This window comes from Ascaphus truei, chromosome 2, assembly GCF_040206685.1.
Source record: "Ascaphus truei isolate aAscTru1 chromosome 2, aAscTru1.hap1, whole genome shotgun sequence".
NCBI lineage: Eukaryota > Metazoa > Chordata > Amphibia > Anura > Ascaphidae > Ascaphus > Ascaphus truei.
In genome coordinates this window covers 170,071,745-170,090,957 of record NC_134484.1, presented here as the reverse complement: position 1 = coordinate 170,090,957, position 19,213 = coordinate 170,071,745, and the positions used below count along the sequence as shown (strand labels likewise).

Genomic DNA, 19,213 nt, shown 5'->3' with positions numbered 1-19,213 from the left:
ACAAAGTTAAACTTGAAGCTGGATATCTTCTTGCCGCACTGTTCTAATCAAGTCTTACACCAGACATTATAGTGTAATACAGTGGTTCATTTGCAGGTTGCAAATGCAAAAGAAAACACTGTATTATGCTATAATGTCTGGTGTAAGACCTGATTACAATTGTGCAGCAAGAAGATACCCAGCTCACCTTGTGATTTGGTAAGTGTCAATCGGAGTCAGAATGCGCGACGGACAGCTTTTAATGAGATGTATTAAATGTTGCATCACTTTTTATCTTGCACCGTCAGGTCTGAAGTGGTGTAAATTTGACTTGCTAAGAATTTGCGTCACATGAAGGAAACGCTTTCTTACATTTGATTAAAACACTAGCAGAAGATAGCGCAATCCGTCAAAACCAACGTCTCGTCACACTTACTTTATGCAGATACAGCTCCTCCGATAATGTCTCCATTTTAACATGGAAAAGTGCCATACATTTTTGATATTAAATTGTATCTGCATTAATCTCAAGCATCGATGGTCAAATATTACGGGAAAACGTAAAGATTCAATACATAACCACTTTTGGTAGAAATTAGACTTTATTGCTTTTGTAACAAAGATATACAGTATTTCAAATAAAAAGCATGTTAAACAAAACAAATGGAAGTACCTTCCAACCAGCTCAAATCTGCATATTTACATGTACTGTACATCCATCAAGTTAACCAAAGTGGTTTTTTAAATGCCTGAAGTCAAATGAATGCTTGCAAAGTATACAGAAAATACATTAGGAATATCTGTTGCCGGCATGCGTATGTAAATACGTTTAGTTTGTTTAATAAGAAACTTCTGTTCAGTTTACAATGCCCAATGTGATATTTCTGTCCCATAGTGCAAACGAAACACATACCCTTGGCGTATGCCATTACCATGGTACTTTGGTATGTGGTATGACAAGCTGCTATAAGATCGTAAAACATTTTAGAGATTACAAAGCCCGCTAAAAATGATACAGAACAGAAATGAGAAATGTACATTGTAAGAATAGCAATTGCACACTGGAAGATAAAGGATTCTTCTACCACAAACATGAATAAATAGTACAGTATCATTTATTTTTTCTTTTACCTGAGTAACCAAAGTATGTGGATTACAAGGCAACTAAACGTAGTGGCTAATAAAATCCAGTGTGTGATAATATTGGGGAATGTATACCTTGTACCTATTGGAGTGTATATTTACAGATACAAGACGGAGATGCGTTTGAAACGTATTCACATAGCGCTCAGTCTGACAGTCTGTACAGAGCAATTACTACCATGGAATTATGTACAGACATATTACAGGTTTGGTGCAACATGGCTCCAATGTGCATTTAAGAAAGTGCTGTGATTTTCCCATATAATGTTTTTGTTTTTTGTTTTTTTTACATTGGAAATTGGATGACAAATGTAACAATGAAGACAACAGCTCCCGCTGTAACACTGTGCTATATAAATGCTTATACACATGTAATATACCGGTAGTGTATGTTTAGCAATGTTCGATGCAGTGAAATTTAGCAGCATACAACTTCAAGGGATTGTTCAAAAGATGTATGAATATGTGTTTCTCTATAATAACATCAAGGAATGGATTGAAATAAACAAAGACAGTAAAAAACAATATTTATTTCCCCCAAACTCTTAAGGGCCAATAAAGTGTGTAATTGTCATGCTAAAGAAATGAACATTGTTAAAATAAAAAAGCACAAATCAACTGTAAATGAGAATGTCATTTTTGTTTTCATTTTACTGACTTGTATCAGTTATATATTCTTCTTTAATTCCTATCACTCAGAGAGACATCCTCTCTGTTGTGCTCATGTTCTCCATACAGCCTCTGTGGACCTTCCTGTCAGTAGCTTAATCATAAGACTGCAATCACTGGAACACAGCGGGGGAGCTAATGCTATTTCCCTTCCAGAGTGGCATGCATGAATACCCATAGATCCATCCATAGGTACTTCTATGAGGTAAGCTTGGAGTAACTTGGAGGTGAGAACTTGCGTTTCAAGTACTTCAGGATGTAGAGAGGAAGACAGCTAACAACGGTAATGGCCGACACTTTCCACAGGAAGGTTATAGTTGCGATAAAGGCAACATCTGTTTAGAAAGAACAGCATGATGACATTTTCAGCATCAATAAGAGTTCAAGCCAATGTGAGATAAGGAAACCGAAAGTACCGTTAGCACTGATATATATATATATATATATATATATATATATATATATATATATATATATATATATATATGTATATACACTGAGTTAAGTTATGGCGAGTAAAAAAAAGTGACAAAAACCCTCCACAGCAAAGCAAATATGCAAATGTGAATACAACTGTATGCTTATCTGCATGTCTTAGGCAGGTCTGCAACCCCGCCTTTCACCATTATCACCCAGCACACAGCACTTCCACTGCAGCAAGGGATTCTGGGGAATGACATGCAAATGAGCTCACAGTGCCACTTTTTGCTTCAAAAACCATTTAACATGGTCCCCTATAAGCTTTTGCTTGCTGCATGGTCACAGCTTTGAGCACAGCCAGGGTTAAGGTGCATACCCAGAAAACCACCCACAGACAGCTGTTTTGACCTTTATGGGTCTCATCAGTGTGGGGTTGGTAAACTGGGTATGCAGAGAAGCTAAAGGATGGGGTTTACCATACTGAGTTAAGTTAAGTTGGGGCTGAAGTGGGTGCTCCGTTCTCCCACCAAACACTGCAGCCAGATCTTCTAACAACAAAACAGAAGACACAGGGCAGCAGAAGTAAACGGCAAATAGTTATAATAAAACGCACAAACACATATCATGGACTTACAATTAAAAAAGTTCAAATAGTCTCCACGATCTCCCAGTGAGAGTAGGAAAAGGTCCGTAGTTGGAATTCAGCAAGAGCCCAGGGCACCTGGTCCCCCGACTCCAAACTTGCAGTACTGGATCCGTGGAGGTTAAACAGCTGAACCACGGACTGGAGTCTACACGTGATCTCGTCACTTACACGTCATACGTAACCACATCGGAGCGTTATCACGTGTAGACGCCATTCAGTGGTTCAGCTCTTTTTATTATAACTATTTGCCATTTACTTCCGGTTGGGCTGTGTCCTCTGTTTTGAGATTAAGTTTTAATATTTGCTTCTAAAAGATCAAAAACAAACTCACTATCGCTCCTAAAAGAACTATCCCATAAATAAGAATGTGCTTTTGGCCTAGTTGCGGCAATCATAACTATATATAGTTTTGTTTAATGGTCAAAAGTATATTTTTATAAATGTTAAGTTTAAATGCTGACGATGAAGGAATTAGCGGAACTTTAAAAGTCTGCATCTATTTTGTTGTTACAGTCCATATGAAGAAAGTTCATATGTATTTCTATTCAACTATTGTTTTTCGTTTTCCTATGCTCCCTTTTCAGCTGGCAAACACCGGTGCTATGCATTTTAGGTTGTCCTGCAGTAGAAAGTAAAGGAACAGTCTTTATGTTGTGATATTTCACTGGCAGGTATGTTACAACAATGTAAAACATGTTAATATGCTCTTACAAATGTAAACAGGAGGGATATAAACTGTTGAGAATAATTTCAAAATGATTGAACATTCTAGGCAAAGTCAAAGAGCAGAGGAAGATCGGAGACAAGGAAGAATTAATTAAACTGGGAAAAAGCACGGGATTATGGGAATTATTAATGTTAATATGGTTATAATTATATATTCATAGCTTTGCCAGTACATTGATAATTACATGATCCTGAGATTACCAGTATAAACGACATATAGGAAAGTAACATGTTAATGAGATTGCAAATTAAAGGACAACACAAAAAGTCATTGAAGTCAATGGGAGTTTCCGTGCAATAGTGCCCTGATCGGAACTATCACAGTTTAATGAATAACCCCCCCAAATGTCTATACTCCGTTTAGAAGAAGAAAAAAAATACTATAAGACCTAAGAAGTCTAAAAGAAGCATTAGGGTGACAAAAGTGTAATCTTACATAATAATAAAAATCATAGTAATAATAATGGAACATTGGAAATGAACATCTAATTTGATTTTGAAGCAATTTGCTTTGCAGAAATATATATATATTTTAAATCCCAAATAACTTTCTTGTATTGGATTTGCAGTCTGCTTTCAACTTTAAAATTCAGAGTTCGCAACTGCATATAGGCGGTTGAAAAGGACTAAATAGCTGTGTAACTAGGTTACTGGCTCTTCACCTTTACAACTGGATAAGTGATACAGTATCTGCAGTGTCATGCATTTTCAGGGGGAAAAATCGTTATCTTTTAACCATTACTGATGGTTTTCACTGCGAACATTACAGAGGAACACTAGTATGGACTTAAGAAACAGATTAAGCTGAACGTCTCATTTTAGCCACTTTGTTTCAGAGGGTTCTGGCAATGACCATATTTAGTTTGTTTAATGACCGTAATATTTGCTTGTGTTTTTAACCTTGGTTATGGTTCAATTTTGCTTAAGTCAGCAATGGACTTTCTCACTCAAGGCGGCAAGAGACAATGCAACTGTTTTCTCCTGCTAAAGTTTATGAAAATCTTACCGACACCTACCTAAGAAAGCTCCCAATGACACTCTACCAAGACCTGAGACAAGAAGATAAACAAGCAGAGGAATCAAGACGGGAGATGTTAAAAAGCAAGGAATTTATAGCACATGCAGAAAAAAGACAAGCAAAGGTACTGCAGAATATAGGGTAGTTAAAAAAGCACATTTATAGCACACCTACAGCTGAAAATACAGCTGTAACTTAAATGGGTTTTTAGTGTTTTTCTAACCGAAAAACAAATCTTCGTGCCAGAAAACTGAAGTTTACCCTAGCACTTATATTGAGTCTTAATCACATATACGTATCAATTAACCAAGTCCTTATTTTTTTTTTTTTTTACTTACTATACCATGATTCGATCTGCTTTGCAGTCACTAGTAGCTTCACAATGCGCAATGAGGAATCAATCAGAAACTAACGACCAAATGCCTGTCTTTGAATGAGCTTTCTGATTCTGTACTTCCTTAATTCAGGCTTCACTACACAGGATGTGTAATGCAGCAGGTGAAGCTCAGGGGGGAAAATCCATGTTGAAAATTAAAAGGAAGCTAAAAAGTGATACTGTGTGCAAGTTTGCATGCGGGTAAAGCGCGTTTTGGAGACCTGTCATAGACATGTTAATACACTCATCAGATTCTTACCTTTGCCAAACCATAAACAAAGCACTATTCATTACATCCCCAAATGCCACGTTACCTTAGTGCTTGTATTTTCGTTGATTTTGTTATGTATTATATTATATAACAGTAGTGGTATTATTGATACATACATATAGAAGAGACATATTTGCTAAACGGTTCTATGGGTATATATATACCCTAAGACACATTCCGGCTCGGGAAGATCTTCTGGCCCTTTCACATGAATGTGCCATAAGGGGTCTACTGACCGAAAGGTGCACTATGGAGTAACACTAGTAAATATGCGTATAGGCTCTTACAGTATTAGCAGATTTATTCTAAGGTTTTCCTTTACCAGGGTGACTTTGACTATATTATTTATATCATGCTGTTTGTATTTGTGACAGACGATCAGAGAATCTGAGAATCTGAGTAGGTCATAGGTCTTCAGCGTCACGTCAGATATCCAGTGTCCCTTAAAAAACGGCCCCAATACGAAGGGTTGCTTTAACCCGATGCATCTCCGACAATGATTCAGAGTAACCACAAGCTATAATGTTTGATTTATGCAAAAAGAAAGTGCTTTGCTTTTATTAATAAAGCCTTATTTTTTCTTTTAACAAAGCAATTAATAAGAAAGACTCCAGTACAGTATTCTAGTATGTATACGCAAATACAGACACATAAATAATTGGTGTACTAGTTTGATGTTAATGCTTTAGTTAATTGATATTCTATGAGAACAGTATAAATTAAAGCTTTTGCTGGCGCTCAGGTTCCCATTATCTGATAAGGTGACACAGTACAGTAGGCCTATAGTTACTAAGCGGGGCTATAACACAAGACACCTCCCGGGACCATTTAGGTAAATGGTCCGTAAGATGTCATATGTAAACGGAGAAGCTCGTCACAACTGGGCGATTCAGTGTCATATGCAACCTTATTACAACTAGCAATCAATAACAAAAAACTAATACAGCTGGACAAAAAGTGCAGTGCTGGTGGAGTTAAATGAAAGGAAGAGTTAAATGAAAAGCAATGTAATGTAATTCCTTAACTTAAGACACATCGATGACCTATAAACAGAACTTACCAAAATATTCATTAAGGAAAGCAAGTGATGCCACATAGCAGCCGAGGCTGAAGAATTCAGCTACAACCATTAGCCAGTGCCACGTCCTTATGGTCAGTGCCACCATCAATAGCTCGGTAAAAATCAAGGCAGTGAAGGAAATGGCCACCACGTGAACAAATTCCGATTCGAAGAGCAGGAGTGCGCCATACATTAAGATGCCACCTTAAAAAAAACACAGATAAAAACAAACATTTACAGAGGCACTTTGTGTTTTAGGAACTTTCAGCACGATGCAAAGGATAATTCTGCAAAAACTACTTGATAACATAGAGAGACAATCATTTTATCACAAAGTCAATTATGAAAACACAATTCTTAGTGAGCATTTCCCAACAGTAGAGAGAATTAATTGTGGGGATGAACCCCCCCCCCCACACACACTTTTTTTGGAACAATGCACCTTAAAATCAGCCAGACAAACTGTCCTAAACATCCTTTAAGCTATAAAAAAGAGTTTTGATGGTCTGTAATTGCATAGAGATTCTTAGTAATATTATAAATATTCAGATAAGAATACCAACTTTAATTCACTGTACTTTATAGTTTACTGTAGGACAGGATCACTTTTAAAACTGTATAATCAATTAGCAATGTTTAGATCGGTGGTGTTTTACTATATTTTGGTAATTTGTACCCATTTGTATAGTTAAACACAGTACATGCTCTTATTCTTTATTTTTGTGTGGTTCTGTAAGTTTTTTGGAGCCTTTTTCAGACAATGACACCTTCACAATCGGAATATACAGTAGTTCTATACATAATGACAGATGGCTACCCAATTTTACTTGTCTCCAAATCAGTACACCTTCAAATACACTTGGAATGTCATTTTAAGTCTTGTATCTTATGAAAACACTAAAATGTCTTGCGATGTTAGAGCATGCAGAATAAATACATGGAAAGCAGTAGTAACTTCGCGCTTTCCGATCTTATCTCTATCCTAAATTGTGGGAGTGCCACGAACAAATATAATTCTCAGTATATATCCTCCTCGTCAGGACAATAACTTTACGTTGGCCTTTCTTTCTCCCACACTCCTCTCTCTGCCGTTACCGAACCCTTCCTATTCCTCCCTCTCTTGCTTTTCCCTCCTTTGAGGTTCACACTGTCCAGATCTTCTCTCCTCTCCCTGTCCATGTGGCGGTCATCTATCGCCCACCTACCTCTACTCATCCCCCTTCTGACTTTCTCTCTCACTTTGAATCCTGGCTCTCTTTCTTCCTCTCCTCAGACTCCCCTGTTCTTCTCCTTGGGGACTTCAATTGCCACATTGATGACCCCTCTCTCCCTTGGGCATCCCGCTTTCTTTCTCTAACCTCTTCTTTTGGCCTTCAACAGTGGACTGCAGCCAGCATCCACAAGGATGGCCACTACTTAGACCTGGTTTTCACTAAAAACTTCTCTCTCTCCGATTTCTCCATTTCCCCTTTTCCTCTCTCTGACCATCACCTCATCTCATTCTCTCTCTCGCTTCTCCATCTCCATCTACCCCCCGGTTCTGCAGAAACCTGCGATCTATTCACTTACCTGACTTTGAGTCCACTTTACGCTCCTCCCTCTCATCTCTCAGCTCTGCTACAGACCCTGACAACCTGGTCAGGAACTACAACTCTGCCTTGTCCTCCTCTCTTGATCTACATGCCCCGCTTTCTCTCTGCCGACCTCGCCCTTCTAACCCTAGACCCTGGCTAAATTCTCACACGCGCATGCTGTGTTCCTCCACTCGTTCCTCTGAACGCCTCTGGAGGAAATCTCATACTCTCGCAGACTTCCTTCACTACACATTTATGCTATCCTGTTTCAACTCTGCCTTCTCGCAAACTAAACAAGCCTACTTTTCTTCATTAATCAACATGCACAAATCTAACCCACGCCGACTGTTCTCTGTCTTTGATACTCTACTCAAACCACCCTCAGCTGCCTCTCCTTCCTCCATCTCCGCTCAGGACTTTGCTGACTATTTTAAGGAAAAGGTGGAATCCATACGTCAGAACATCCCCTCTGTTTCTTCCTCCCATCCTAAACATCTTCCTAACTCTCCTCCTGCCTTCCTTGACTCTTTTTCCACTGTCTCAGAGGAGGATGCGTCGCTGTTGATCGCCTCTTTTCCCTCTACCACTTGCCCTCTTGACCCCATTCCCTCCCATCTCCTAAAACCTCTTGCTCCTACTATAATCCCTACGCTCACACACATTTTTAACTCCTCCCTCTGCTCTGGAACCTTTCCATCCTCCTTCAAACATGCAACTGTCATACCATTACTCAAAAACAGCAAGCTTGACCCTACCTGTCTTTCTAACTATCGACCTGTCTCCCTCCTGCCTTTTGCCTCTAAACTCCTTGAACGTCTTGTATTCTCTCGCTTGCTCCATTTTCTCAACACCTATACTCTCCTAGACCCTCTACAATCTGGCTTCCGCACTGCTCACTCCACGGAAACAGCCCTCACTAAAATAACTGACGACCTGCATGCTGCCAAAGACAGAGGTCATTACACTCTGCTCATATTACTCGACCTCTCTGCAGCATTTGACACCTTGGACCACCCTCTTCTCCTTCACATTCTCCATACTCTTGGTATTCGGAACAAAGCTCTATCCTGGATCTCATCCTACCTCTCCCATCATACTTTCAGTGTCTCTTCTGCTAACACCTCCTCCTCCTCTATTGATCTCTCTGTGGGGGTACCCCAGGGCTCTGTCCTGGGACCTCTTCTCTTTTCTCTGTACACACTCTCTCTAGGTGACCTAATAATACCTTTTGGGTTCAATTATCACCTCTATGCTGACGACACACAAATATACTTTTCAACACCCGACCTTACACCTGCTGTACAAACCAAAGTTTCAGAATGTCTCTCTGCTATATCATCTTGGATGGCCTCCGCCGCCTTAAACTCAACATGGATAAAACAGAGCTCCTCATACTTCCTCTCAAACTTGGCCCTACTACCTCCTTCCACATTACTGTTGGAACTACGATCATTCACCCAGTAGCCCAAGCACGCTGCCTAGGGGTCACACTCGACTCCTCGCTCACATTCGCCCCTCACATTCAAAACATTTCTAAAACCTGTTGCTTTTTCCTCCGCAATATAACAAAGATATGCCCTTTCCTCTGTTGCTCGACTGCTAAAACTCTGACTCAGGCCCTCATTCTCTCCCGTCTTGATTACTGTAATCGGCCTTCCTGCCTCTCACCTGTCTCCCCTACAATCTATCCTACATGCTGCTGCCAGATTCACGCTACTCTTTCCTAGATCTGTCTCAGCATCTCCCCTCATGAAATCCCTCTCCTGGCTTCCGATCAAATCCCGCATCTCACACTCCATTCTTCTCCTCACTTTTAAAGCTTTACACTCTTCTGCCCTTGCTTACATCTCAGCCCTAATTTCTCGTTATGAACCATCCAGACTCTTGCGTTCTTCTCAAGGATGTCTTCTTTCTACCCCCTTTGTATCTAAAGCCCTCTCCCGCCTTAAACCTTTTTCACTGACTGCCCCACACCTCTGGAATGCCCTTCCCCTCAGTACCCGACTAGCACCCTCTCTATCCACCTTTAAGACCCACCTTAAGACACACTTGCTTAAAGAAGCATATGAATAGCACTGTGGATATTCTGAACACATGATACATAAAGCTTGGCCCCCTGCAGACGCACTTACCAGAACTCCCTCCTACTGTCTCTGTACATCCTACCTACCAATAAGACTGTAAGCTCCTCGGGGCAGGGACTCCTCTTCCTTAATGTTACTTTTATGTCTAAAGCACTTATTCCCATGATCTGTTATTTATATTATCTGTTATTTATTTGAGTACCACATGTATTACTACTGTGAAGCGCTATGTACCTTAATGGCGCTATATAAATAAAGACATACAATACAATATTTAACATGATTACTGCTGTTGGATTTTCATAGCAGATACAAATATTTAACCTTACAATTGCCATTCATTTGCTGCTAAAGGGCCTTTGTTTCAGTGACAAAAGTAGCACCTGTTTCATTACACACATGCAAAGTCAAAATCACAATCAATTCATCTATGCCCAAAGTATCTTTCAGCATTGGGAGTCAATATGCGATGTACCAAAACGAAGTGTCTTCGGAGCCGAAGACGGCTCATGTGACCGCGGCACTGGAGGATTAACGCTGGGTAGGGTCCCATTAGGAAGCATGAACCTCCCACAGCTCGATGGCGGCAGACATTATCCCTGGCGCAGCAGACTTTTGCTTCTTTGACCACGGCGCCGGAGACCGTGAGTCTTACTACATCTGAATGATTATTAATTTACTATCTCCTATTATTATTAGTCTCAATGATCTTTTATTTGTACGGCAAAAACATATTCTACAGCACAGAACGTGAAAGAGAAAATAAGTTAGAAAAGAGAAATATTACAGCGTTAATACATATTGGTACAGTAGGAGCTTAGTGTGTAAAAGGGAGGCAGGGAGCATGGAAACACAAGGTATGATGGGAGGAAGAGTTTCGTGTCGTTGAAGTTCTGTGACTCAGTGAATGTCTAGTACATGACATGGCCCTCTTTTAACATTGGGTGACAGGTGTCCTGGTTAAGACCGAAGCTGTTAATATTCAAAAATACAGTATGTTGGGTAGACTTCCTTAAAGAAAAGTGAGTTTTAAGGGTGGGAAAAAAAATTCTAAAGGTGAGGACCAACTTAGGATATGTCAGGGGATGGGAATAAAAGCATGTTATGATTGAGAAGGAATAGGTCTTAATCACGACAGAGATGGTGTTTGGGCGACAATTGGGTCCGACATATACAGAGAGGAGGTGTTAAGGGGGAGCTTTTTGGGTGATGATATTAAAAGTTATAGTGAGTAATAAAGTAACAAAAGCCCTCCACAAGTAATAATAATAATAGCATGTTCTTGTATAGCGCTGCTTGTTGTACGCAGCGCTTTACAGAGACATTTTACAGGCACAGGTCCCTGCCCCGTGGAGCTTACAATCTATGTTTTTGGTGCCTGGGGCACAGGGAGATAAAGTGACTTGCTCAAGTTCACAAGGAGCCGACACCGGGAATTGAACCAGGCTCCCCTGCTTCAAACTCAGTGCCAGTCAGTGTCGTTACTCACTGAGCCACTACCTCTCCCTAGTGACAAGTTTTTTTTTTTAATGGTATCTTGGGTGATGACAGAATTTTGTTATGCGCTTTTGGACGGTATAGGTAAACTGTGGGCAGGGCAGAGGTGTATACTACAATTAGGATAAAATTTCTGTGACACACCTAAACGCGCGTACGCACGCATAACCCCCCTCCCCCCATAATATACAACAAATCATTTAAATTAACATGTGGGTCCCTCAAATTAGATGTTTACATACACACAAATATGATTTGAATACAGAATTTACAAACAGGTAAAGGATAAAATAAATCGAAAAGGATTGTGAAATGTATTTCGATGCGTCCTCATGACTACAGTAGCAGAGTTACCGCAGTTGCAATTATGAATAAATAAGTAAACACCATAATAATTGATACACTGAGATTATATTTGTAAACGAAGTTTAAGAGATTTACCCTCTCTTTATGAGATTATTGTATATTATAGAGCATGTTACATAAATGTCCTTTCATTTTCCAGAAAAGTGCCACGCAGATCTGATTAGGAACAACTCTAACTGGTATTAATTTCTAAAAGGAATGAATGCATGCAATGTGAGAAGCAAAAGTTAATATTTTTCCTGGATTAGCCTTTAATTAAAAATAGCACTGATTTTAAGTGACATGCATCAATACAAATACCAATCTCCCATAAGGCATTGCAGATTGGCAGGGTGTACTGCTGGAATATCGATTTACCTGATAAAAAGAAAGCAATATGTGACTGTTGATAACATTTTAAGCTGGCGGAAGCAAACCTGGAACGAAAACAATAATGGCAGACAAAAATCCTTTAGTCTAGCTAAATGAGGCTCTCTCCTACCTTGGTATATGCTGATTAAAACCCAGATGAGGAAGGTTTTAAAAGACAAGGATCTTCCCTGTGGATAAAGACAGGTAATGTTAAAGAAAAGACACTTCTACTAATTTAATATAGGATGCTAATGTAAGCACTAATCAAGTTTTCGCTCATACCAATCTAAAAGCAAACCCACATTAATGAAGCTGGTGAAATGAGGTGCGTTGTATATGAATACCTATAAACAGTAACATGTATTTGGGCTAGTTATAGTTTTGTCACCAGGGGGTCAGAAGAATTATTCCAGGGCAATGCTTGACAAGACACTATGAGAATAAAAGTAAATGATAGTATATTAAAGGTGCAGTTTCCCCCCCAAATGACCTATCTGTAAGTGTGTGTGAGTGAGCTTAATATGTAGTCCTTTAAAGCAGATTGCCAACCTTATTGTTTTTTTCTAGCTGTTTTTAATTTGTAATTGAAAAAGACCAAACAGCCTGGAGTAGTGTTCATACAGTATAACAACCACTGCTGTTTATTCTCACTTGCTCCTCCCTACCAGGCAATACAGCGCTGTTTTCTATGCAGACTTTAAAGAGACTTATCTTATTCTGAGCTTTGGTAAAATACCTCAAATTGGAAAGGGTTTAGCAGTCATATTTTAGCCTTATTTTTCAGAAAAAAAATGCACAGTATAACAATCTACGAGCAGGGAAAAAACTAGAAAGGTGAAAACAGGCACTGCACAGTATGGAGAATAAACCGAATAAAATGTGCAGGGGGAGCTAGGGGAACTTAGGTAGGGGGTTTGTGAGGTGTCTCCATGAAAATATATGTAATGGCAGATCCCAGGCAGGATAGTGGTTACCTGAGCCCATGGGAGGACTGTGCACTTAGTAAGGCCCCAAACTGCACCTTGGCGTGGGTGGTATAGCTGTCATGCATAGCAAGAGCTTCCAAAGTCACTCCCCACAATGCTTTGCATCCCTAGCAGCAAGGCATTGTGGGACGTGACTTTGGAAGCTCCAGCAGTGATTGGTAGCTATACCACCCATTCTGTGTGCACACACTGAGGTGCAGTTTGGGGCCTTATTAAGTGTATTCCCCTAACAAGCACAGGACCCCACTGTCTGGGGTCGGTCAAACAGTTTTGTTAGCAATAGTAATTAGGGGTTTTGCAGAACAATTATTTTGTAGGAGGGGGTGTACAGTGTAAAAAATATTGGGAAACACTAGTCTAATGTAACTTTTTTTGTTGGCTAAATGTAACATCTGGGAAATAGGTAACAACCAATAACTCTTTCAATAGGGAAAATACTACGAGGTATAAAAATATTTCGATATTCAGCTTTTATTTGTTTACGGATTAAATAAAGATATCAAAATCCAATGCAATTATCTGGGCTACCTTTGTGAGATCTTTATATAGCTCTGGGTAGAGTAATGCAGTCTCTGGCTTCACATCTTCATCCAACACTAAGGAGAACACTGGAAACATTGTATATATTGTTGCATACCTGCAAAAAAACAAAAACAATAAATAGAAGATTATTTAACCATTTAATTATATGTATCAAAACAAAAAGGCGACAAAACTGGATTTAAATAATAAAACATCATGTTTGGAGTTAAAGCTGCAGTTCAGTCAATATCCTGCATGTGTGTTTTTTTTAATAAGTCAGTTCTGTAGTAAGAAAAAATACTTTTAGCATTTTCTGTTTTTAAAAAAACAACTTTGAAAGACCAATTTTCTTGTATTCTATTTTAACAGCCATTTACTAAGGCACTGCCCCTTCATGTCCTGTCACAAGCCCTGGCACACCCCTTTGTCAGCCCTGCCCTCCCTCTAGCACTTGTCTGTGCAGGATTGCTCATGAATATTCATGAGCTTCCACTGCCAATCAAGCAGATTATAAACAAATGCCAGCTTTTAATATGTCACCAAATTTCGACCTATCAATACATGGAAAACGTATTGACCTGCAGCTATACTGTTCTTTAGCTAATTAGAGATTGCCCACATGAAACTATTGAAGTAAAAAAATAAATGCAAAAAAAAAAAAAAAAAAAAGACTGAACTGCAGCTTTAATTGCACAAAAAACTGTATTTAAACGGATGCATATAATAATAATAATAATAATAATAATAATAATAATAGTATGCTGCATTTATATAGAGCCGTTCAATTCCAAACAACTTTATAATTATTCTTAAGAAGCATTCATGCAAATATCTCAGGGGTGGCCTTCTATTAGTACATTTCTGGTGCTTAGGCCTGCATCGCAGCATCCGAGGGGAAAAGGACAGAGCAGAAACTATGATGTGTTTGTTTTCCAATTATAATGGAGTAAGATGAGAAACAGATATAAAATGGGCTGGCCAAGGTCACACAAAGTGAATATAAGAGGTCAAAGGAGAAATCAAGCTCAGCTGCTTATGCACTTCAGACCTACACTGTCACTATGAAGCTAGGCCACCTCCCAAATAAAATATATTCAAATGACTAAGTTTTAATAGAGCTGCAAATTAGTGCATGTTTTCTACATGAATGAACATCAATGGGAGGGAATCACTTTTGGGAGTTATGAATTCAATTTCGTTGTTGGTAACTCATGTGTAAGATACTAGGGAAACATAAAAACAGTAGACAATGATCTCAGTCCTATCACCATAATGCACATAGGCTACGATGGGAATCCATGCCACAAGCATAACACACGCGTCATGGAATAACAACGCGACAGGGGAGCCCTGCTGAGGAGGCAGTAGGGAGAGCTGCAAGGGGTAAGTTACAATTTATGAATTACCACATTTCTTCAACGTTCTTGATGAGATACAATTACTGCACAAACATGTACGTTAAATTATTATTTCGCAACTCTTCCATCAGATGCCTGTTACACGACTGCTTCATTATTTTCTATGAGAAAACCACCACGTACCTGGTGTGGATAGCACAGCTGAATAGAACCCCTCCAGTGTCAATTACTTTCATTTGCCTGAAAATATCCGTTTCTTAAAAAGGACATTATTTTTCTGCTCCTTCGCCATGTTAACTATTAGTGCATGAATAATATGGGAAAAACTAATTATAACATTTTCCTTTAGACGTAATTAAAAGGCAACCAACTGATCTTGGCCCTGATGTAATCAAACAGAAATAGTTTTGTTACCAAGTTGTCACCAACTAAATACTAGTTTTAACTTACCCTACCATTAGGAATCCCTGGTACAAAGGAACAGATGCGAAATAGAAGACTGAAGAAAAAACAGCCTTAAAAAGAAGCAAGAAATTGAAAATGAATACATTTAGAATTCACAACAGTCGGTCACAGTTCACTAAATAAACAATATTTTACAGCATCATAAATATTTTCATTATATTTCAGTACTTTAGAAAATTGTCTAATCAGAGAATTCAAGAAAAAAATTGGTATTTCCATTGCAAAGCCTACTACAAGATCAATTAATACTGCTAACATGTATTGCTTATTCTGTATGTGAAGCTATATCCACTCCCTTTGTATCCACAACAGATGATTAACAATTAAATATAGTGGCAAGATGACACCTAAATGTATGACATTTTGAAACAATCTGTTAGTAATGTTGTTGTTTAGACTGGAGGTTTGTAACAGTTTGAAGTTTAAGTGGCAAATGGTTCCAAAAACCTGAGAAAGCAGCTAATACCAACAAATGTACAGTTTATAAATCCAATTTACTTTATGTTACACATCTGATGTCACTATATAATGTAAAAAACACTACTTAAGATTTATGGGATTTCCATGGGGCGAGGGAGGGGGAACCGTAGTGGCCTATTCAGAATTTGTACGCATTTGAGCTAACTAACCGCTGGAGAGTGGTTATCATCTGCATTACCAATGGGATTTCCCACATTTAAAACAAATATGCAAACATCTAAGAAAAAAAAGAAGAAAGAAATAGAACAATTTGAAACAATAATTTCTGTCAATGTTGCAGTCTAGAAAATGATTCTAGTTCAGTTAGCGCTACCTATCCTGTTTTTCGTAGTCTAGAAAATGATGTAGAATTAGCTGTACCCAGAGTAATATAGCCCGATCAAGCAGATCTTCATGTTCCTTCATTAACATTACTCTTTGTTTTCACCCCGCCCTGTAATGCCTTGCTCTCTCTTTCCCCTCTTCACCACCTTACTTTTTCCACCATTATGCCCTGCTACTCTTTGCACTCTCTCCTCCCCTCTAATTGCACTTCCTGATGTATTGTGTCTGCTCCTCTCTGTTCACACTACACTCCCTCCTCTCATCTATCTCCTCCTCGCCTGGCTGTCTGTCTCCTCCTCTTACTCACCTTGTGGTCTCTTCTTCCCTCTCTTTGCTTTCCTCCTGCCCCATGTACACACTGCTCTCCATTCCCTCCTCCTCGTGATTCATCTGTATCCTCCTCTCCTTGCTGTCTCTCTTTGTCTCCTCCCCTACTTGCTCTCTCTCTCTCCCTGTCTCCTCCCCTCCTTGCTCCTATTCTTGAGGAGGCATTCCGGTTGTTGTAGACATTCCTAGCCTTTTATATTGTCTGTGTGTCAAGTCAGCCACTAGGTGTTATACCTGGTAGGTTATATATCTCGCACTTGACTTTATGAATATATATATAAAATCAGGCTAAGGATGTTTGCAATTCATAAAGTCACATGCGAGATATATAACCTACCAGGTATAACACCTAGTGGCTGACTTGACACACAGACAATATAAAAGGCTAGGAATGTCTACAACAACCGGAATGCCTCCTCAAGAATAGGAGCAAGGAGGGGAGGAGACAGGGAGAGAGAGAGAGAGCAAGTAGGGGAAGAGAAAAAGATAGACAGCAAGGAGAGGAGTATATATATACACACACACACACACGTTTTAAGTTATGGTGGGTGAAAAAGGCAACAAGAAACCTCCACCGTATAGCATATAGCAAATAAAAGATCACTTGTGAGCACATTCACATGTCTTAGGCAGGTCTGCAACCCTGCCTTTCACCATTATCACCCAGCATACAGTGTTTCCACTGCAGCAAGGGATTCTGGGAAATGACATGCAAATGAGCACACCGTGTGACAAATAAAAAAGGTATCACCTAATACGGAAGAACTAATTTATTATATATATATATATATATATATATATATATATATATACAGTGTTCGACAATTGTATACATTTACTCGCCCGGGGCGGGTGGATTTAACCCCCGGGCGAGTAACTATTGGCCCAAGCAGCACACGTGTTTTTTTTTTTAAATTCCCCCGTTCGCGCTGAAATTTCCCTGCTCGCGCTGAAAAAAAAAAAAAAAAAAACTCCCCTACCTGACTCCTGATTGGCGCGCGCTCCAGGCTTTGTGGGCGCGCGCGGCCAGGCTCTATATGAGCCCGCCCCCAACGAGCGGCCATTCTGCCTGGAGCTCTGTTGGAGGGTAAGTACTCTCCATGCTGCGGCCCCTCTGCTCCTTCCCTGCAATCCCCCTGGTCCCCACATGGCTCCCTACTCCCCACCGCGGAAGCTCTCCTGTCCCCTGCTCCTGTCCCATTCCCCTCCTCCTGTCCCGTGCTCCTGTCCCCTCCTCCTGTCCCCTGTCCCCTCCTCCTGCTCCCTTCCCCTCTTCCTGCTCCTGTAGCCTTCCCCTCCTCCTGTCCCCTTCCCCTCGATCCACCGATCGATGTCAGGGGCGGGAGGTCCCCGCTGCTGCAGCCCGGTTGGCTTGGGGGGGGGGCTCGGCCCTCACCACGTGCCTCCCATGCGTCCCCTACCTTCATGATGGCGCAGCCGCCGCATGAGGTGGGGGGATGTCGGCCTGGCCCCCCCCCCGCCACGAGCATCATGCCGCCGCGGGCTGGGGGGGAAGAAGCAGCCTGCAGCTTGGCCAGGCACTGTGACATGCCGGCGAGGGGAGCAGGGCAGTGGCGGCCACGGCGGGGCTGACTGTCACCTGGGGCGCCCAGTGGGGGATACCTCGCCACGTGCCTCCCACCCACCTTGCTGATTGGGGGGGGGGATGTCGGCCTGCCCCCCACACGAGCGGGAGATGGGCGCGGGTGGGTGGGGGATTTGCGTGGTGCTGGTCGCGGCCTTTCCTCCCCTGTGTGTGTGTGAGAATGTGTATGTGTGTGTGTGTGGGAGAATGTGTGTGTGTGTGAATGAATGTATGTGTGTATGGGAGTATGTGTATGTGTGTGACACCAGAGGTCCCCCCCAGTCAGTAACCCCCCCCCAGTCAGTAACCCCCCCCCAGTCAGTAACCCCCCCCCCCAGTCAGTCACCCCCCAAGTTAGTAACCCCCCCCAGTCAGTAACCTTCCCCCCAGTCAGTCAGTCACCCCCCCAACCCCAGTCAGTGTCAGTCACCCCCCACCCCCAGTCAGTGTCAGTCACCCCCCACCCCCAGTCAGTGTCAGTCACCCCCCACCCCCAGTCAGTGTCAGTCACCCCCCACCCCTAGTCAGTGTCAGTCACCCCCCCACCCCCAGTCAGTGTCAGTCACCCCCCCACCCCCAGTCAGTGTCAGTCACCCCCCCACCCCCAGTCAGTGTCAGTCACCCCCCCACCCCCAGTCAGCGTCAGTCACCCCCCCCCCCCACCCCCAGTCAGTGTCAGTCACCCCCCACCCCCAGTCAGTGTCAGTCACCCCCCACCCCCAGTCAGTGTCAGTCACCCCCCACCCCCAGTCAGTGTCAGTCACCCCCCACCCCCAGTCAGTGTCAGTCACCCCCCCACCCCCAGTCAGTGTCAGTCACCCCCCCACCCCCAGTCAGTGTCAGTCACCCCCCCCACCCCCAGTCAGTGTCAGTCACCCCCCCCCCACCCCCAGTCAGTGTCAGTCACCCCCCCCACCCCCAGTCAGTGTCAGTCACCCCCCACCCCCAGTCAGTGTCAGTCACTCACCCACCCAGTCACCCCTGCC

The 19,213-nt window shown here is 41.5% G+C and overlaps 1 protein-coding gene across 1 annotated transcript in view; it reads right to left on the bottom strand.

The window, feature by feature from the left end:
• Positions 1–1,371: 1,371 nt before the first annotated feature.
• ATP9B (ATPase phospholipid transporting 9B (putative)) overlaps positions 1,372–19,213 on the bottom strand; it is a 283,427-nt gene continuing 265,585 nt past the window's right edge. The window contains exons 21-27 of the mRNA XM_075588537.1: positions 16,141–16,272; positions 15,497–15,561; positions 13,695–13,803; positions 12,311–12,368; positions 6,309–6,512; positions 4,600–4,632; positions 1,372–2,126 (exon numbers count right to left, since the gene is read on the bottom strand). Of these exons, the coding sequence (XP_075444652.1) occupies positions 1,990–2,126; positions 4,600–4,632; positions 6,309–6,512; positions 12,311–12,368; positions 13,695–13,803; positions 15,497–15,561; positions 16,141–16,272 (738 nt within the window). The 3' untranslated portion in view covers positions 1,372–1,989. The remainder of the gene's footprint in view (positions 2,127–4,599; positions 4,633–6,308; positions 6,513–12,310; positions 12,369–13,694; positions 13,804–15,496; positions 15,562–16,140; positions 16,273–19,213) is intronic.